General features: G+C 48.9%; 1 protein-coding gene across 3 annotated transcripts; it reads right to left on the bottom strand.

Annotated features, from left to right (window-relative positions):
• Nucleotides 1-120: 120 nt before the first annotated feature.
• Nucleotides 121-21,026, bottom strand: Pld3 (phospholipase D family member 3). 3 transcript variants are annotated; one of them, XM_034499498.1, is made up of 14 exons: nucleotides 20,874-21,026; nucleotides 13,336-13,410; nucleotides 10,830-11,012; nucleotides 10,152-10,244; nucleotides 9,971-10,045; nucleotides 9,743-9,885; nucleotides 9,171-9,354; nucleotides 7,549-7,663; nucleotides 7,344-7,471; nucleotides 5,578-5,778; nucleotides 3,870-4,009; nucleotides 1,775-1,940; nucleotides 710-809; nucleotides 121-606 (listed from the first exon to the last, which is right to left on the bottom strand). In XM_034499498.1, exons 4-14 carry the CDS (start codon nucleotides 10,176-10,178, stop codon nucleotides 419-421), a joined length of 1,467 nt encoding a protein of 488 aa, XP_034355389.1. In that variant the 5' UTR covers nucleotides 10,179-10,244; nucleotides 10,830-11,012; nucleotides 13,336-13,410; nucleotides 20,874-21,026; the 3' UTR covers nucleotides 121-418. The 3 variants fall into 3 exon arrangements, with proteins under 3 accessions (XP_034355389.1, XP_076786574.1, XP_076786563.1); XM_076930459.1 differs by lacking the exon at nucleotides 20,874-21,026 and adding an exon at nucleotides 14,653-14,673; XM_076930448.1 differs by lacking the exons at nucleotides 13,336-13,410; nucleotides 20,874-21,026 and having other exon boundaries at nucleotides 10,724-10,868.
• Between the last annotated feature and the right edge of the window lie 36 nt (nucleotides 21,027-21,062).

Genomic DNA, 21,062 nt, shown 5'->3' on the forward strand with positions numbered 1-21,062 from the left:
TGTGGCCTCACACTGCACGCCAAGCCCATGCCAGCCTTTATGTGCATTGCATGCTAAGTTGTCACCAGCAGAAGTCCATGCCCGGTGTCCCCTAAGAACATACCATCGCATACCACTCAGTTAAGCACAGGCTACAGACAATTATTTACTTATAATCTTGGCCCCTTTAGGGGGTGGGCCAAAGGTCTGGGCCCAGCATGCACCCCCACTTCTTTGGGGTCTGATCCTCCCCCAGCTCTGCTAGGTCCACAGGGGCCAGAGTGTCAGGCCAGTGGAGGTGGAGGTAGCGATGGGAGTGTAGTGGAGACTATAGAGCCACAATGGGATAGACAGAAGCAAGGGCACAGGGACAGCAACCAGGACCCAGAGCTGAGTCCAAGGGGGCCTGGAAGGCTTTGGCCTGTCCACAGGCTGAGCCTCAAAGCAGGCGGCAGGCATTGCCCACACTGTCGGCTGAGGTGTCGAGATCATGGCTGTAAGGGGATTCCCAGTCTCTCAGGAAAACAGCTTCCAGCTGGCTGCGCAAGCCACCATGCCCGTTCTGTGTCACCAGCAGGGAGGTGCCTGCTGTCTCTGTGAAGTAGCTTCCAGACCAATTGGAGGTTCCTGGGAGCAAGGGGTGGAGTAAGGACCCTTACTGACGGGTGGCCAGGCCCTAGTGCCCAGGCATTCCCTTCTTTGATATGCCCATGGTACTGGGGGCACTTACCAATGTATGTAGCACGCTCAGTCACCATGTATTTGTTATGGTTGACACGGGCATAGGGGATTCGGGCCTGGGCCTCATCCGCAGGGACCACAAACAGTTTCTGTAGGGAAGGGAGGATGGTTAGACAAGGGCTCAAGGCGCAGTTCTGGGATGGCAGGGTAGGCATGTAAACGGTATCTTCAAAAGGCACTTGGCTGCTTCCCTGGGATGGGTGGGTCCTTGGACCAAAATAGGGCCTGGTGCAGCCGGTCCTCAGTAAACAGCAGCTGAGGTGGGGTGGGGGTGGGGCTCCAGACCCACAATGGCTCTTACTCCCTTGTTCCATCCTGGAACTGCATCTCTCATGTCCCTTTTTCTAGAGAAAGTCTGTTTCTACTTCTGTCTCTCTCCCTTCTGTTTTATTTTTAAAAATGTTAAATTTATGTATATGACAGGGGGGTGTTGTGGGGGAGAGAATGTGTGCAGGTACTCGTGCTCACAGGGGCCAGAGGAGGACAGGGGCTTCCTTGGAGCTGGACTTAGAGGCAGCTGTGCACTATCAGACATGGGGTGCTGACAGCCAAAATCTGGTCCCCTGGAAGGGCAGCCAGTGCTCTTAACCTCTAAGCCATCTCTCCAGCCCCAGAAGGTCTTTTTTTTTTTTTTTTTTTTTTTTTTTTTTTTTTTTGGCTTTTGAGACAGGGTTTCTCTGTGTAGCCCTGGCTGTCCTGGAACTCACTCTGTAGACCAGGCTGGCCTCGAACTCAGAAATCCGCCTGCCTCTGCCTCCCAAGTGCTGGGACTAAAGGCATGCACCACCACTGCCCAGCCAGAAGGTCTTTCTTAAACACCAGCAAATGGTAAAAAGTGCTTTCTCTTGTCAATCTCACCCTATCCCGCCCCTCTGCCTGTGGCACCCCACCTCAGTGATAAACCTATCTGTACTCTGCCCCCCTCCCCCATCTGAGCCATGATTCAGTTCTCCTCACGGCTGCACACCCTGGGGCATCCTTGTTGTAATATTCATGGTTCATGTGGATGTGCTCCCAGAACAGTGGAGAAGGGTACTCTGGGATGGGTGCTTACCACCTGGATGTCAGAGTGCGTATGGTTGTCACGGAGTGCAGCCAGCGAGAGCAGGAAGGACCGCATGGATGGTTCCGAGTGCCCCCAGCAGCTGATGAGCAGACGCACCTTGACGCCCCGTTCATACGCAGCCCTCCTCAGCCCATCATCAATTGCTGGCCAGAACCTGAGGGGCAAGAGTGAAGGGGCGAAGGGGGAAGAGGTGCATCTTTCTGATATATTTGTTTTGTTTGAGGGTTTCTTTGCATAGCCCTGGAATTTGCTCTGGCTGGCTTGAATTCTGCAGAGCTCCATCTCCTCCTGACTCTTGAGTGCTGGGATTAAAAGCACGTGCCACCACTACCTGGCTTTTTCTTATTAAATTTTTAAAAATATGTGCTTTAAAAAAAAATAATTTAATATCGCCAGGTGTTATGGGCCATGTCTTTAATCCCAGCACTTGGGAGGCAGAAGTAGAAGGATCTCTGAGTTCAAGGCCAGCCTGGTCTACAGAGTCAGTTCAGCCAAAACAAAACAAAAACAGAATTTAATATTGTTTTTAACTATGTATAGCTGTGTCTGCATGTGAGTACTATGGCCCCCAGGAGACAAAGCATCAGATCACCTGGAGCTGGAGTTGGCGATGGTTGTGAGCCACTTGACATGGGTGCTGGGAACTAAACTCATGTTCTCTGAAAGAACAGCAGTCCTCTTACTGCTGGACCACCTCTCCAGTCCCAAAAGATGAACTTATTCTTATTTTATGTGTATGAGTGTCTCACCTTCATGTGTGTATGCACACCACCCTGACAAGAAGCACTCACGTTGAGCTTTGGGGCTTTTGGGTTCCCAAACCTCCAGAGGAGCCCAGCCCTGGCTTCTAAGCCCCTTCCTCCATATTCCTCAGCTCCTGTTTCTGGCTACCACTTGGGTGCCCAGAAACTCATCCTCCCATCGTTTCATTTGTTTTGAAATGGCTTCACTTGGTAACCAAGGCTGGTATCCATCATCCCGCCTCAGCCCTCCTTCCAAAGGATAGGGATACAGACATGCACCACCATGTATGATTTCCTCTCATCTCAAACATGTGTGCGTGTGTGTGTATGTGTGTGTATGGTATGTATGTGTGATGTGTGTGTGTATGGTATGTATGTGTGTGGTGTATGTGTGTGTATGTGCATGGTATGTATGTATGTGGTATGTGTGTGTGTGGTATGTGTGGTGTGGGTATATGGTATGTGTGTGGTGTATGTGTGGTGTGTGTGTGTGTGTGGTGTGTATGTGTGGTGTGTATATGTGTGGTGTGTATGTATGGTATGTATGTGTGTGGTATGTGTGTGTGTGTGTGGTGTGTATGTATGGTATGTATGTGTGTGGTGTGTATGTATGGTATATATGTGTGTGGTATGTGTGTGTGGTGTGTATGTATGTGGTGTGTGTATGGTATGTATGTGTGTGTATATGTGTGTGTATATGTGTGTGTATGGTATGTATGTGTGTGGTGTGTATGTATGATATGTATGTGTGGTGTGTGTGTGTGTGTATGGTGTGTATGTGTGTGGTGTGTGTGTATGTTTGAGGCACCTGGCATGGGTGTTAGGAACTAGTGTAAGTTTTGAGCAATAAACTAGGCAGCAACCATTCTTAATTGGTAAGCCGTCTCTCCAGCCCCAGTCTACCTTGTTTTTAAGACGGGGTCTCTTGTAGAATGTGGAACATGGAATGCCCCAACTCAGCTCGGGTGGCTGAGCAGTGAGCTTTGGAATCCGTCTGTCTCTGTTCCCCAGTGTTAGTCATGCTGATGTTTTTCTGAGGTGCTGGGGATCCAAACTCAGGTCCTCACTGATGCACAGCAAGCACTTTACCCAGCCAGCCTTCCTATCTTATCTTCTGACCCCACATTCATCCTTTGCCCCACCCCTTTTTGGTGACGTTTCGGACTGAGCCTGGTGGCACTAGTATTTTAAGCAAGAGTTCTGACACTGAGTACAATCCTTGTCTCCATATGGTCCCTTGTATCTGCTCTCCTGACTGGGCCCCCTGCTTGCTCTCAGAGCCCCCTCAGGCCTCCCCTCACAGGGGTTCCCCATCCGAGCCCTGCCCCTTCCCAGAGTACCTGCGTGGATGGGAGAACTCCATGGTAGGCAGGTAATTCATAACTGCAATGTAGATGAAGTTTCTGGCATTATCCACCACGTTGAGCAGAGCCTTCAGGTCTGGGGTGCGGCCACTTGGGCACAGTGGTGGGGGTGCACTCTGGGGTGAAGCAACAGTCAGAGGCAGTGTCATGGAGGACCCCAAGTGAGAATAGTTCACCATGAAGCAGGTAGGCACTATGGAACTCACTAAAAACAGCCTCCATGAAAGGGAAGGATGTTTAACTTATCTGTTTTGCAAGTGAGGAAACAAGCTCAGAAAGGGTAAGCTACTTGCTTAAGGTCACACAGCCAATCAGTGCGGCCTGGATTGACTGCTTGGTTCCAGAATTCATACTCTTGGGTACTTCCTGATCCAGCAGCAACAGGGGCACTTTGTTACTTGGAAACTTGTTTAAAATGAAAATTTTCTTCTTTCTTGATGTATGTGTATGTACAATGAATGGTACGTAGGAGAAATGTGTGCATGCATGTTACACGTGTGCCACAGTGTGTGGGTGGAAGTCAGAGGACACCCTTGCATGTCGGCTCTTGCCTCCCATCTTGTTTGAGGCAAAATTTGTTTGCTGCCATCCCTCCAGGGGTGCTGGGATTATGGACATGTACGACTATGCCAGGCTTTATGTGAGCTCTGGGGATTTGAACTCAGGTCCTCATGCTCCCATAGCAAGGTTGGGTGGTTCCTTGATTTTATTGGAGACGGAATCTCATGTAGTCCAGTTTGGTCTGTAACTTCCCATGTAGTCAGAATGACCTTGAACACCAGTCCTCCTGCCTCTACTCCCCCTAGTGTTAGAGTTACAGGCATGTGCCACTTCACCTGGCTAGGGTTTTAGTGAGTCCTCCAGGCAACTGGCAGGGACCTTTGCTGTATTCACACTTTTTCTGTCATGTCATCTCTGACCAGGCAACCCTTCATGTGTCAGAGATCACGAGAGTCCCTTTGTTCGGGTCCCTGAGGAAACTGCAACTCTAAAAGTAGAAGTAGCCACAGAAGGAGGAAGCATTCCTCTCTAGGAAAGACTGGTGACAAAGGGCACCAAAGATCATGCTTCCCTGCATCCACAGAGCCTGACACTCCAGGGTCTCTCTATAGAGTCCTGGCTATCCTAGAATTTGCTATAGAATCCAGGCTGGCCTTGAACTCACAGAGATTCTCCTGCATGTTGGAATTAAAAGTGTATACTACCATGCTTGGCCAATAAAATACATTTGGGGGAAAAATAAAAAGAAGACTCGGAATGATGCCCATACTTTTAATTCCAGCGTTCAGGTGGCAAAGGCAGATGGATTTCTGTGAGCTCCAGAGTAGCCAGGGCTACACAGTGAGACCCAAAACAAACAAAACAAAGAACAAAAACCCCTCTGACATTGTTTGAGGCTGTCCTCAGGTACATAATTCAAGGCCAGCATGGCATGCATGAGACTCGTCTCAAACTAAGTATAGGAAAACATGGAAGGAGCTACCCATGGCTGTACTAAAGGATCTGAACCCATGTGCACCTCACACAGAGGTTGAAAATGCCTGGATACCCAGTTTCCAGATTAATCCAGTTCTAAGGGAGCTTGAGACATTGCACAGGCTTCTGATGAAGCAGACGGACCAAGAGTGAAGTTAGGCTCCCTCTCTAACAATCAACAGCAGACTAGGTGGAGGCCTCAACTTACCGCCAGGTAGGCCAGAGCTGGGGTGCCATTGAGGCAGATCTCCATTGGTGTTTCTTGATTATATCGGGTGTCAAAGGACCGTGGCCAGGTTGATGGGATGGAGCTACCTGCCTGGCCCAGGAACCAGTAGGCTTCAAAAATCTTGGTAAGGTCTCGAGCGAGGCAGCTGCAGTTGTACATGACCACTCCCAGCTCCTTGACCTATTGGAGAATAGCGCTGAGCTGGGGATACTGGCCGGGTGCTCGCAGATGACAGGGGTGTTCCTGTTCTGTCTACTTCCTTAGCCAATTCCTCTCTCCGACCCTCAGTCTTTCCTGCACCTCCATTCTAAAGAGCCAGCATCCCCGAACTTAAATGGACAACTATAAACTTGACTTACGTTTTGAAGAAACATTCAGTTTTTGCAAAGTCCAGGGTTTTTGTTTTCCTGTGGTAGTGGGTGTTGAAACTCGGGCCTTACCCAGTAAGGTGCACTGTCACTGAGCCCCACCCTAGGCCCTTACCAGGGGATTCTAACTGGTCCTTTACTACAGCCCCTACCCTTTAAAATTATTGTTTTGAGACGAGGTCTCACTGAGTTCTTTTGGCCTTGAACTTTTAATCATCTTGCCTCCTAAGGATTTGGGATGGCAGGGCTGCAGCATCAGGTCCTGTGAGCTATGTTTCCTGAGACTTTGCCCTATGCCAGCCAGCTCCGGGTGGGTCAGCCTCAGGTTTTGGCTCCTCTGATTAAGCCAGGTACTCCCCACTGGGCGGGAAGACAGGCACACAGGAAGACTGTGTCTTCAGCATGTTCCCAAATCATGGTTGAGATTAGGAGTCTAGGGAAGTATTTATTGAGGAGAATTAGCGTCACATTCTTTCCTTCACAGCACTGCCAGAGTTGGTCCCTCTTGTGCTAGCACCTGTTCAAGCTTCCAGCAGATAAACTATCTCCTTCTTTGGGGACTCTTCCTTAAGCCCTCAGGTTAGATCAGATGTCTCCTCAGGACTGCTACAGTCAGCCCACTGCATTCCCCTACTCCAGCCCTGAGCTCTGCTCATGCCTCCTTATTCCACCCTAAATCCTCTGCCTCAACCTCCCCATTCTATCCTTGACCCCTCTGTCTTTGCCAGCTTCCAACCTCACCTCCAAACTCCTGCCTATACCCCACCCCCACCTTACATCTCCATTCCATCTCAACTTTGACCCTTTATCTACTTCCACCCCCATCCTGGCCCAGCATACTCTCAGGACCTCCATCCCAGCTGGATCTTCTGTCTGTACCTGCTTCCCTTGCTACATTCTCTGCCTACACTGTCTAATCCCATCCTCAACCATTCCTCTTGTATCCCACCTGCCCCCCCCCACCGTCTTCCACCTATACCCTCATTTTGTACCTCATCCTTGCCTATACCCACTCCCTATCCATGACCTCCATCCCACCCCGATGCTGGCTGTACTGTTATTTCACCTCAGCCTTTTGCCCGTTTCTTCCCTATCCTGGCCCAGAGCTATCTGGGATGAGGCAGCCTGATGACAGGCCAGGCTCCACACTGAATTGCATATTCAGGAAACCTACACATTAGCTCATGTTCCTAGAGTCCCCCAGGTAAAAGATGGGCTTCAGATACAAACAAGAAATGTACAGTGGAGGCCAGGTAAGTGGACAGGACCCAGGGGAACCCCGGCAGCAGCAGGAACAAGGCAGCTGAGGACTGAACTGCAGGGATACATGGGGAGGTTCAGAAAGACGAAAGGAATGTGGGCAGGGTACATACGGACCTGGGTCAGCGACCGCCAGTCCATGTTGGCACTGCCCAGGTAGAAGTGGGTCTGATCCACCACCCAGAACTTGGTGTGCAGGACACCATGGGTCAGCTTCTGCATGTCCACCATGCGGACCTGGGCACCTGTGGTCAACAGGGGCAACAGTCAGGGGCCAGCTTGGGCGGCCCCAGGCCTGCCAACCCTGCTGTTACCGGCTTACCACTCTGCAGCAGAGACTGCAGATCAGCCAGAGGTCCATTGGGTTTGCTCACAGCAATGCGAACCTTTACTCCTCGGGGTGCCAGAGCCTGAAGCTGCTGAAGAACCTCTTCACCCTGTGGGAGACAGCTGCTGAGGGGCTGGGCCAGCCAATGCTCTAACAGCACCCTCACAGGTGCCCCATAAGAACGAACGGGCTTCACCTTACACTAGAGGACTCATAGATTACAATACTAAAACCCTTCACCTTTCCTTCTCTGTGTGTGCGTGTGCGGGGGATGGGACTTGGAGAACCTTGCATATAATAGGTAAGTACTCTAGCCCAGAGTCACATACACACTCCCCTGTTTAATAAAGATTTTATTTGTGTGTGTGCGCACATGTGTGTGTGAGTGTATGTGTGTGTGTGCATACACGTGCATGTGGACATCAGAGGACAACATTCAGGAGTCAGTTCTCTCCTACTGTGGGTTCCTGTGATTGAATCCAGTCAGGCTGGTGTGGCAAGCAATTTTACCCGCTGCGCCAGCCATCTTACCAGTCCCCACTTTTCTATTTTCGTTTAACACAAGGTCTCCTTATATTGCTTGGTCTGATGACAGGCTTCATTTGTAGCTTCAGCAGGACTTGAACTTGAGACTCTCCTGCCTCTGAGTTATCTATCATCCTGCAGCACAGGGCCCAGCTTGCATCTGTGCTTTGATATACTTCTGTGGGAGCCTGGAAGAGGCGTGAGCTTCTACTGTGTGTGTGTGTGTGTGTGTGTGTGTGTGTGTGTGTGTGTGTGGTGCGCTGCCTGCTTGTGAAAGGTCTTGCTGTGTGGCTCAGATTGGCCTGGAACTCTACATTCGCTTCTCCGCACTCCTTCAGCTTCCAAAATGTTGGGATTTCAGATGAGCGCCCTCATGCCAATCTTCCTTCCTTCCTTCCTTTCTTTTTTTTTTTTTTTTTTAATTTTCTTTTCTTTCTTTCTTTTTTTTTTTTTTTTTTTTTTTTTTTTTTTTTTTGGAGGCAGGGTTTCTGTGTGTCCCTGGCTGTTCTGGAATGCACTCTGTAAACCAGGCTGGCCTGGGACTCACAAAGATCTGCCTGCTTCTGCCTCCCCAGTGCTGGGATTAAAGGTGTGTCACACCACTACTGCCTTTGCCGCCACCTAGCAACAATGAACATTCCAAAAGGGCTGAGTCTGAGTCAAGCACTGGACTAAGCCACTGCATCCCCATAGGAGCCCAGCAGCGGGGCAGATCCAGGTTTGCAGTTTTCAGATAAGGTGAAGGAAGTCTAGGAGGGGAGGAGACCTGCCTAAGGTCACACACAGCAAGGGAGGTGGCAACCTGGCTTGGGCTGGGTTGTAACTTGTTCCTTCTTTGTGTGTAGGATTCAAGGTGGTATCTCCAAACCTAAATCACCATAACCAAAGTTGTCCTCTGACATTCAGAGGCTTCCAGATAATCAGAACACAAAAACATCACTCTTAGTTCAGAAGGGCGTGTGAGACAGCTCTTACTAAACACGTGTCCACCTGTCTCCAGGTTGGCAGGAACCCCCTCCCACTCCCTTGCCACCATTCCCATAGCCATGGGGAGGGGAGGGAGTTGGGTGAGAAGGGAGGCTTCCAGGTACCTGCTGGGCAGAGGGCTCTTGCGTGTGGGTGTCATTGTTTGTGAGGGTCCAGTAGAAGGAGGCGATGTCCAGGCTGCTGTGAGCACCGGCAAGGAGGCCCAGCCAGGCCTGGCTAGTGGAGGGGTTGCTTGTGGTAGCATTGGGAAACTCCAGACCCTCAGGAATGCTCTCCACCAGCACCGCCCTGAAGGTATAGCGGGATATCTGTCAGTCATAGAGGGCCAGAGAGGATAGGTTGAGAAAGAAGGGCTTTGCAAGTCTCCAGATGTGGATGGAAGGCTGGTTGTGTATCTCACTGGTCTGTCTAGAGATGTGGGAGGGGTGTGTGTGTGCATCCACAGATGTAGAAGGGAGATACTGTGCCCATGTGTTCACAGACCTGTATAAAGGATGATGACGCTGTGGCTGCCATGGAAACAGAAAGGAGGGGGTAGAGTGGGCATGGACGTGGGCACCCACAATCTCCTCATCACAGCACTGGGTGCACCAAAGCACTGGGTGCTCTTGCAGGCTCAAGTGTCCCTGGGCTGGAAGGACCCCTCCCACCCACAATCCGGCTCCCTCCCACTTACTCGCAGGGGTCATAGCAGGGGGCTGGGCGCTGATTCGGTCCAAATAGATGTAAGTCCCCGTATTCCCATAGAAACAGCTGAGTCATTAGGGCACCGAAGCCCACTACTGCCAGAATAAGGACCAGGAGGACCCAGCGGGCTTTCTGTGAGGAGGGGAAGGAAGCTGTCAGCCCATACAAGGTGGTCACAGCAGTCTGAGATAGCTGAAAGGGAGCAGCTTACTCCTACCTTCTCTGCTGCCTTCCATGCCTCGATTTCATTCATGGACAGTTCTCCCGCAGGCTCCTCGACAGGGACCTTCAGCTGCGGGATCAGCGAGGATGGGTAAGTGGAAATAATAGTGTGGTTTGGTGGTCTCCTACCCTTCGATACACCCAAACCCTCCCCACTAGGCATCCCATCCTCCTACCTCCTGGTACATCAGTTTAGGCTTCATATTGCCTGACAGCTGGGGGACTCTGCAGAACGGAGGCGGCAAGGTGGGTGTGTCAGGGACTGGAAACTGGGGGAAACAAAAAGCAGGCACTGTGTGGGGCGTTCTGGGCTTTTAAGGGGCATCGAAGAAAGTGGATGTCTTTGGGCTTATGAGATCCACTAAAAGCCTCTTTCTTCTCCCATAATCACGGGGACCCTTGGCCTTGTGCCCATCACCCCAAAAGGAGGAAACTGGTCGCTGGTCAGCAGGGATGTTGAAATCCCTCGAGGTCCAACGCGTCTGCTTTTTTTTTTCACTCCCGTGCCATCGTTCTGCTGCCTTTCAAAGCATCCAGCATGTCCGTCATCAGCACCCACGTTGCTCCCTATCTGCTCCCTATAAGCAACCCTTTTTGTTCCCTGCTGAGCTGGAATCTAAGTAACTCCAAAGGACAGTCCTAGCTGGGGGCCAGGGGAGCCCCGAATCTCTGTGCCTGGTTTTTCTCAGTCTTGGGATGACTCACGGAATGTTCCAGATAGATCGTCTGCCTAGTCCCAGGTACCTACCTGACCAGACATCTGAGGCTCACATCCCGAGGCCAACACAGTCTCCCGATCCTACCCCCTCTCCCGCATCCCAGCTCCTCCCCCCCCAAAAGGACACTGGCCTTACTCCGATGTTAGCTTCTACTTCGGTGGGGCCCCAGCTTCTGGCGGAGCAGCTGAGTAGGGGCGGGAGGCAAGAAGGGGCAGGACCTCCACGGTTCACGCCCACTGCAGCGGGGAGCCTGCGCAGTGTGCGCGTCGTCGGCTGACTCCCCGCAACCAGGAAAGGGGTGGTCCTGAGCAACCTGGTCTGGGTGGAGAGAAGCACAGGAACTGGGGGATGGGCTTAGCTGTACGCCACCCCAGTTTCTCCCTTCCCCCCTTCTACAAATGTGAATTTTTATACCATGGACTCTTAGTGAAAAACAAATCATAAGATTAACGTTGAAGACGCTTGAAGATAAAATGGGAAGATCAAGATTGAATAATGTAACTGAAAGAGAGGGGCAAGCTCACGAGAAGACAGCCCACGCAATGGGATGGGAGAACTATCGGGGAGGTCACGGAGGTGGTGGGTTTTCTGGTAGTCTGCTGGGATGACGATATTTCCTTTAAGTCAATTTATATTTTTAGAGATTAAAATTTAAAAAGAAAAATCCGCTGGGCAGTGGTGGCGCACGCCTTTAATCCCAGCACTTGGGAGGCAGAGGCAGGCGGATTTCTGAGTTCGAGGCCAACCTGGTCTACCGAGTGAGTTTCAGGACAGCCAAGGCTAACAGAGAAACCCTGTCTCGAAAAACCAAAAAAAAAAAAAAAAAAAAAAAAAAAAAAAAAGAAAAATCCGAGGCTTCTGGATCTCATATTCTATCCAAGCAGGACTTTTAAAAAGGTATGTTACTTATTTATTTTGGTCTTATGAGACAGGATCTCATATAGCCCAGGCTGATGCACGGTATGGATTTAAAGCTAGAGATAACAACAGGTAACGCCTCTCACCACTCTCCCCTTAGCCTACCCCAAACACAGAGGAAGTACAGAGCCTGCATTGCTATTGAGTTGCATTCTAGGGATGGCGCTCTTGGTTTGTGTATTACCCACCTAGATCCAGGGCTTTGCAGACACCCTACTAAGGGCTATATCGCCAGCCCGATTTCTTATTATTAATTAACGTTTTTGAGTGGGTAGTGAATTTTCCACAAGGTCTCATACTGTGGCCCAGGCTGGTCTGTAATTCCCTACATAGCCCTGGCTGGCCTGCCTTTTAACAATCCTCCTGCCTCAGTCTCCCAAGTGCTGTTATTATAGCCCCTCTTCCTGTATAACCAGGGAGACTGAGGCAGGAGGATATCTATGAGGTCCAGGCCAGCCTGGGCTGCAGAGAGACTGTTTCAGAAAAGAAAACCAAAAACCAGGATCCAGCAGGCAAGGACAAGGGCCAAGGTTAACTGAGGCTTCTGAAGGGAAGAATTTCACAGCAGAAGATAGCAACCTTAGAGTGGGTGAACTACAGGGTGTGTGTGTGGGGGGGGGGCAGGGTTGACTCTCATTATTTCTGAAGGCTTTGATGAGAAATGTTTTCTTGAAGAATATAAAGTTGGAAATGGGCGTGATGGTAAAAGTCTCTCATCCTAGCACTCTGGAGGTGAAGGTAGGGAATTCATCAGGAGCTCAAGGTCATGAAACTCAGCTACAAAGAGAGTTTGAGACAGGGCCAGTGGTTAAGAGCACATAACTGCTCTTACAGAGGGGCTGAGTTGGGTTCTCAGCCACCACAGAATAAGTCCACACAACCTGTAAACTCTAGCTCCTGGGAATCCAGTGTCCTAATATGGCCATTACACACACACACACACACACACACACACACACACACACACACTATCAGTTTTTGTTGACAGGATTTCTCTCTGGAGCCCTGGCTGTTCTGGAACTCACTTTGTGGACCAGGCTTGGCCTCGAACTCAGAGATCTGCCGACCTCTGCCTCCTGAATGCTGGGATTAAAGGTATGCATCACCATGGCCAGGCGGTACCCACTTGTTATTCCAGCACTCACTAGTTTTGAGGCAAGAGGACTGATGAAATTTGAGTCCAGCCTGGGCTACATAGACCTTGTATCTCAAAAACAACTAAGTATTTAATTATTTTAAATACTATTTTTACTTTCTTTACCATTTTTATTACACGTATTCTGTGTGTGCCATGTGGACATCAGAGGGCGACCTACAAGAGTCGGCTCTCTTTTTACCGGGTAGGAGCAGCAGATGGAATTCAGGCTGTCAAGCTCACCGACAAAATGAAGCCAATCCAAAAGCCCATCATTTCTACGATAACTAAAGTGTGATCTGGCTCAGGCTCCTAATTGGGGTGCCCCTTTTCCCCATCCTTTTCCTCCTAAGACCTGCAGTCTCAGCTGGAGGAGTCTGACCCTTCCTGGGGTGTCAGGGGTCAGGACAATATGACTGAGGTAAGCAGAAGCAGCCAGAGCTGGTACTCCTCCATGGCCCACGCCACCTTTTATGCAGGTATCCCCAAGGTCCTAGTTCCTTCATCAGGCCCTGGCGTGATCAACACAGCTGATCCTCTTGCTTGGTTTCATTTATATTTGGGGTGCACCACAGCCAGGAGACGTACCTTCTTCCTGTCCACATAACAGCTCCCAGTTCCTCAGCCTGTGGTCCTGTCTGTATTCAGGTGTGACATCATAGTCTGTAGACAAGGAGGAGACAAAACTGGATGGGGTTTTTAAAAAAATTACTTTATAAGTATGGGTGTTTAGCCTGCATGTGTCTGTGCACCATGCACGTGCCCGGTGCCCAGGGAGGCCAGAAGAGGGAACGTCTTAGAACTGGAGTTACAGACAGTTATGAACTGCCATGTGGGTGCTAGGAATGGAACCCTGCTCCTTGGGGAAAGCAGCTAGTGATTTTTTTTTTTTTCTGTTTGCTTGGCTTTTTTGTTTTTTGAGACATGGTTTCTCTATATGGCCCTGCCGTGCCAGAACTTACTCTGTAGACCAGGCTGACCTTTAACTCACAGAGATCCGTCTGCTTCTGCCTCCCAAGTGCTGGGGTTACAGGCGTGCACCACTACTCCTGGCTGGCAAATTTGTTTAATTCAAAACTTACATTTATTCGCCTGTGTGTGTGTATCACAAATGATAAGGACTTCTGAACTAGAGCTCAACTAAGCTCTCCCACTCCTGCTCAAAACCTTTCCGACACCCACTGCCCTAAGGTACGACACTTCTTGCCTTGTTCTGCTGACTTGTGCCAATTCGGCTGAGGCCTGGCTGTCTCTGCTAGGTCATGCCACTGCTGTTGATTCGTGTTTGCTCTCTTGACTCTACCAAACTGGACTGCTGGTGTATCCATGAAGTGTTTTCGGCTCCAGCTGCCGCTGCTGACCTGTGAACTGAACTGCTAATTTCCAGACAATGCAGGTAGAATTTGCTCCAAAAAACCTTTCTAAACAGGTCCACTTCCCCTGTATCCTTTCTTTCCCACTACCTCTGGTGGGTGGTGGGCTAGAAGGGAGGTTAAAGCATTTAAGAACCATGACTGAAAGTAGTCTTTGAAAAATTAAAGTTACAATGTCCTATAGGGACCTACCTGGACCCTGTGGACACTACTACTATTATAGTTTTAGTTCCCTTTTCTGAGTCTGAATCCTTGTCTCCAGTTCTCTATGTCCCCTTGTAACTTTAATTTTTTTCAAAACCTATTTTTAATGATGGTCCTTAAATACTTTAACCTCTCTTTTAGCCCACCAGCCACCAGAGGTAGTGAGAAAGAAAGGATACTGGGTGGGGTCAGAGGGGAAGTGGACCTGTTTAGAAGGGTTCTTTGAAACTACTCCTGTCTGTATTGTCTGGAAATCAACAGTTCAGATCATAGGTTAGCAGGGGATAGAGTTGGGATAGCAAACACGAAGAAGAATCCTTGGCATTACCTAGCAGAGACTGCCAGGCCTCAGCCTTGGCTCAAATCACCAGGAGAAGTTCTCAGCTGTGCCTCTCTCAGGGAAGTGAAGATCAGGAGAGACCAACAGGTGTTGCACAGCGAGCTCTATAAGCCAGCCTAGCTCAGCCTTGGTCACCGGCCATCGAGTCCTATTTATACCCTCCAAACATCACGTGTCCTCCACGGGTCTTGTCTCTGCATGTTTGTTTGACTTAGCTGACATCACTCTGCTCATCAGCTTGAGTCCTTTGAAGCAGCAAGACGTTGCAACACACCCCCAGAAGCTTTTGGTGTATTTCTCTCTACATAGTTCTGACAAATGCAGCTCAACTATACAATGTAAGGTGGACCAATACATTCGTGTCCTTAACGAAGATTCCTTCATCACATTTCCTTTCACATGTTTATTTCAGCGGAACATCCTTTCTCCTGTGTCTGCTTCAGTGAAATGTTCCTTCATGAGTCTGCCTTAGCCTTTCTGCTGTGTCCACTTTAACAGAATGTTCCTTCACGTGTTTGCTCCGGTAAAACACCATCCGACTGACTTTTCAAAGGACCCTTAAGTTTCCACTTCATCCCTGAACTTCAGCTCTGCGAGTTTCATGGCCTACTGTGTCCCCATAGACACCTTCCTATCACCATGTACCCGGCTCTCCTTAGCATATCTCTTAAATCTGTTCCTTTTCCAGGAACTTTTTCTTTTCTCTTTAATTTTGGACCAGATCTTCCCCAGGGAGCAGGGCAGCTTACTTGCTCACCACACCATATCCCTCACGCCTCAGCCACACAGTTCCTTGAAAGAGACTACACATTCTGCTTTGGGGTCCTCAAGCTCATGCCTCCCAGTTCGATCCCCAATTCTCTACCTGGACTTCCTGTATCTTAGCCCCAACCTCTCTGGGCTGTCCCTGCCTGTTGATGGCTCTCCTTCACTCCTTCAGAGATGTGGGCCCTATAAAGACAGGGCTAGGCTGTTTTAGTCATCCCTGTGCCCCAGCGCCTGGGCACAGAACCAGCAGCACATGCCCAGCACCCAAGTCATCCATCTACTCATGCAAGTAAATATGTCCAATGACTCTGTTGAATAAGCTTTGCTCTAGAGACGGTACAAAATGCTGTTATCCCAGCACCTGGGAGGATGAGGCAGGAGGATCATGAGTTCCAGGCCAGTCTGAACTACAGGATGAGGCCTTGTCTGAAAAATCAAAACCAAATCAAACCAAAACCAGGGACTGGAGAAATGGGTCCGTGGGTAAGTTGACTGCCCAAGGCTGAGGACCTGTGTTTGAATCCTCAGCAACCATATAAAAAGCTGGGTAGGGCACCTGTAACCCTCATACTGGAAAGTCAGGGACAGGAGGGCTGTTGGGCTTGCCTAGCTGAGCTCAAGATTCTCTGAGACCTTGTCTCAAGGGAATGAGGCAGGCCAGGATAAAGAAGGCCACAGCTGGAAGCCCTCTTTGGTCTCTGAGCATGTGCACACACATGCAAACACTCCCATGTACACAGACAAACCCAAGGACCCCTCAAACCAACAAAACTACATGGTCTGTTTGGTTTTATGTCTTAGTCAGACAGGGTCTATATACCTCAGGTCAGCCTAGAATTCTTTTTTTTTTTTTTTTTTTTTTAAAGATTATTTTATGTCTATGAGTACGTGGTTGCTGTCTTCAGACACACCAGAAGAGGGCATCCAATCCCATTACAGATGGTTGTGAGCCACCATGTGGTTGCTGGGAATTGAACTCAGGACCTCTGGAAGAGCAGACATTGCTCTTACCCACTGAGCCATCTCTCCAGCCCCAGCCTAGAATTCTTGATGCTCCTGTTTCAGTCTCTAGACTGCTAGGGCTTCATGTATGCATCACCACATATATACAGATATTCCACATATATACATGCATGGGATATACATGTGTGTATCTTTATACCATATATGTGTATGTATATACATGTATATACCATATGTCTCTCTGTGTACACACACATACACTATATATATACACACACACATATATCTGTCTGTTGATATCTTTCTATCTATCTATCTATCTATCTATCTATCTATCTATCTATCTATCTGGTTTCTCTTTGTAGCCCTGGCTGTCTTGGAACTCACTGTGTAGCTTAGGATGACCTTGAACTCCAGATCCTCCTGTCTCCATCTCCTAAGGGCTGGCTGGGATTACAGGTGCCTGGCATCACACTAGGCTCTGAAACTACAAATTGACCATGCATTCTGCAACCCCCCCCCCCCCCCGACCCATCAAATGATTGACTTATTTATTTACTCATTGTCTCTCAGGCCGACTAGACTACAGACCCCATAAGATTAAGGAGTCTTTGTGTCCTGGTCACTTATCTGTCCCCAGTGCTTGGCGCAGTGTTGAACACACAATAAATCTGTAGGAAATATGGTAAACAAGTAACTTGTACTTTCTTTTCTTCTTCTTTAAACTTTTCTTTTCTCAAGACAGGGTCTCACATAGCCCAGACTGGCCTCAAACTCCCTATGTAGCAAAAGTGAACTGCTGATCCTCCTGCGGCAGGCTCCATGTGTTTGGCACAAATCTGTAATGTCATCACTAAGAAACTGGAGGGAGGAGGATCCCAAGTTCAAGGTTATTCTCCTCAATTACACACAAACTTCAAGGCCAGCGTGTGCTACATGAGACATCGTTAAAAACTTAAAAAGCATTGCGTAAGACAAGTTGGGTGACTAAGCAACCTCTCCACATGGTTACTCATTACTACAGACGTTTGACTTTTATTCGTTTTGAGACAAGGTCCCACTCTACATACAGTCTTGGCTGGCCTGGAACTCCCTATGTAGACCAGGCCGGCGTTGAACTTCTCGGGATCTAGACATCTCAGTCTCCTTAGTGTTGGGATTAAAGATGAATGCCACGCACCCAGTTTACTGCTGAGGTTTGACTAAGGGGAGAGGTTCCTGTTTCCTGTCTCTGCCTGATTCCCAACCCCCATTCTAGAAGTTCAGGGAGAACTATTTCTAATCAATCTGCAGTCTCCTCTACCCAAGTCCTCCTCAGTTTCCACAGCACTAGCTGCCTGCTCTGACTGTGGGGCTCGAGGGTCACACAAGCCAACAGAGCAAAGGGACCAAGGGCAGAAGCAAGCTTGCCCATAGGTCCCAGGACACTATTTTGGGTCCATAACCACAAAGTTGCAGGGTTGACGGCAACATGGAGATCCCAGGGTGGTATGGCTGAGGTAGCGGTGTGGGGTCAATGAACATGGTAACATTATAGAGTAATGAACGCATGGCAGGCTTGGGGATAGTGCAGTGTGTGTGTGTGTGTGTGTGTGTGTGTGTTATGTGTTCATGTATGTGTGAGGATCCTGTGTACACATGTGTGGAAGCCAGAGGTCACGTGTTTCTCTCTATCCTTCATCTATTATTATTATCACTATTATCTTGAGACAGGATCCTACCCACTAGCTCTCGATGGGCTGGTACTAGCTATAGCTATCTAGCCCAGGGTGGCTTGGAACTCATAGACCCTGCCTCTGCCTCTGATTGCCTCTGAATTAAAGGCCACCATGCCTGACTCATGTTTTACTTTTTTTGAGACAGCATATCTTACTGAACCTGGAGCTCACTGACTTGACAAGGTTAGCTGGCCAATGAGATTGAATAATCTAGTGCTGGAGAGATGGCTTAGTGATTAGAAGCACTGGCTGCTCTTGCAGAGGACCTGGGTTCAGTTCCTAGTACCTACCTGGTGGCTCACAACAATCTATAACTGTAGTTTCAGGGCATTGGATGCCCTCTTCTAGCCTCTGCAGTCACCAAGCACACATGTGATTCACACACATACATGTGTGCAACACACCCATACACATTAAAAAAATACAACTCCAAACATTAAAAACAAACAAACAAACAACCCCCAAAACCCCAAGGATCTTTCTATCTCTGCATCCTCAGTCCTAGGATTTCCGATATGTACCACCACATCTTACTTTTAACCTGAATGCAGGGGATCCAAACGCAGGTCCTCATGCTTGCACATCCAGTGTTACCCACACATCTATCTACCCAGACCCATAGCTTGCAACATAGTGATGATAGTCCCAGGTGAGGGCAATGTGGTCAGTAACAAAGTAACAATATTAGCTCAAATGCCACAGTAAATGAACTGTGTAACAAGAAGTTCATTAGGGCTGGTTGGGTAGCCAACACCTCTTGGGGGTTGGTCTGGTGCCTTTATGTTATGTATTCATATGCTAAATGCTGGCTCCCAAGATCTGGTTGCCCCCAACAAGGTGACCCTCAGCTACACCAAACCCTGCTCCCCAATTTAAAGTTAATTGTTTAATAAAAGGCTAGAGCCTGCGATTGGGCAATAGGGAGAGAGAGGCAGGCCTTGAGGATGGAGTGAGGGGGTCTGAGGAGAGGAAAAGAAAAGAAAAGAGGAGCCAAAGGGAGGAGGAAGCCATCAGGAGAGGAGATGGACCATGAACACATGGCCAGGAGAAATAGATCCTGGAAGTAACCCTGGCAAGATTCAAACAGCAGGTAACAAGGGACTTATGACAGAGATGTAAGTTAGAATATTCCAAAACCTGCCCAATCCAGGCTTACAGCTTGTAAATAAAATGCCAGGACTGTGTGTCTTTTATACAGGCTGTCTAGAACATAGTAATTCATTTTACAAATGCCTATAGGCAGAGGCAAGAGGATCAGGAGTTCAAGACCACCTTTGTCTACATATGGAATTCAAAGCCTGCCTAAGCTACAGAAGGCTCAACCAACAAATGAACAAAAGAACAAGTGCTCCGAATTCACGGTTCCCTGGTATGAGTATCCCTATGTGCTTTTGTCATTGCCTGACAGTTTCATACAGCTCAGGTTGGCCTCGAACTTGTAATGTATCAGAAGATGACTTAGAAATCCTCTTGTTTTACCTCCTAAACAGTGGGTTTACAGACACACAAACCTGTTGGCTGCTGTGCCGTCTACAGATGGGAAAGTAGGGATTGAAGAGACATGATTTGGTGGCCAGGGTTTCCCACAGGTTCAGGGGTGAAGTTGGGACCCTGGGATATCATAGGCTATAATATCCCACACTACAGAAATATGTGAAACATCTACCCACGGAGGGGAAAAGCAATAAGGCTAGGTGGCTTCTTGTGGGGAATGCTGGATATAGATGCGTTAGGGGAGAGATGGAGACACTGGGGCAATTTGAGGGTAATCTAAGGGAAGATGGAAACAGGAAATACAGGAATAACTGGTACAAAGACATTTAGGGGAAATGAGGGTTTCTTTTTTTTTTTTTTTTTTTTTTTTTTTTTTTTGGTTTTTCGAGACAGGGTTTCTCTGTGTAGCCTTGGCTGTCCTGGAACTCACTCTGTAGACCAGGCTGGCCTCGAACTCAGAAATCCGCCTGCCTCTGCCTCCCATGCCTCCCAAGTGCTGGGATTAAAGGCGTGCGCCACCACGCCCGGCCGAAATGAGGGTTTCATGAAGGAGAAATAACAACAAAACAGATGTGTGGGTGACTAAAACAATGATGACAGCGAGACTGGCAGAGCGTACTTGTAATCCCTGTACTCAGGAGGCTGAGATCAAAAATTCAAGACAACCTGAGTTGCATTGGTGAATTGGATGCCAATCAGCAGGTACCCATCATCAGTGCTAACAAAGTTGGAAGAGTAACCAGGGGAGCGCTGGGAACAGCAGGGGCCTGCGAGAGCCGACGTGAATTGAGATTACAAGAGGACCCTGTCATATAAAAAGAGCAAACTATACACATAGGCCAATCAGAGCTTAAGGGGTATGAAAATAAATAAAAAGGACAATGTGCTGAAGAGATGGTGCAGCAGTTAAAAGCGCTTGTTGCTCTTCTAGAGGATCTGAACTAGAAAAGCACTCACAAGGGGTGGCTCACAATCATTTGTAACTACAAATCCTGGGAACCAGACGTCTTCTGATTTCCTCGGACAAATGCATTCACAGATACACAATTAATTCAAAACAAAAATAAGTTACTTTTTAAAGGAGGGGCGATGAGAAGGTCACGTCGTCAGAAGTGGAGGGATGGTGATGATTTAAGAGGGGTATAATTTAAGAGAAGGAACGGGGGCACCTAAGTGGGCCCAAGACGTTATAGAAGAGATGCATTACAGACGAGAGGGTTATACAGCGGGGGTAGCCGAGGTGTAGCGCACCAGATCGCACAGTACCTGCACGCCATTAGTCTTCTACTCCAGAACCCAGCCCCGCCTTCCTGCCCACCTGAGTGCAGGCGCACTCGCGCTAGACTGCGGGCAGGGCGGGGGCCAGACCTGATCCTTTCTGATTGGCCGTGTTCTTCGCGAACGCAGGGTAACTTGGGGCGGGGAGGGCGGGAGGCTGCGTGTTGTCACGTGACG

Source organism: Arvicanthis niloticus, chromosome 1 (assembly GCF_011762505.2).
Source record: "Arvicanthis niloticus isolate mArvNil1 chromosome 1, mArvNil1.pat.X, whole genome shotgun sequence".
Lineage (NCBI taxonomy): Eukaryota > Metazoa > Chordata > Mammalia > Rodentia > Muridae > Arvicanthis > Arvicanthis niloticus.

What these genes read in the sequence shown, in the direction of transcription:
- Pld3 (XM_076930448.1), bottom strand. An exon ending in CGCACTCTGACATCCAGGTG is followed by an intron (nt 810 to 1,774) that starts GTAAGCACCCAT and finishes CCTTCCCTACAG; the next exon opens with AAACTGTTTGTGGTCCCTGC. An exon ending in TGAGCGTGCTACATACATTG is followed by an intron (nt 607 to 709) that starts GTAAGTGCCCCC and finishes CCTTGCTCCCAG; the next exon opens with GAACCTCCAATTGGTCTGGA.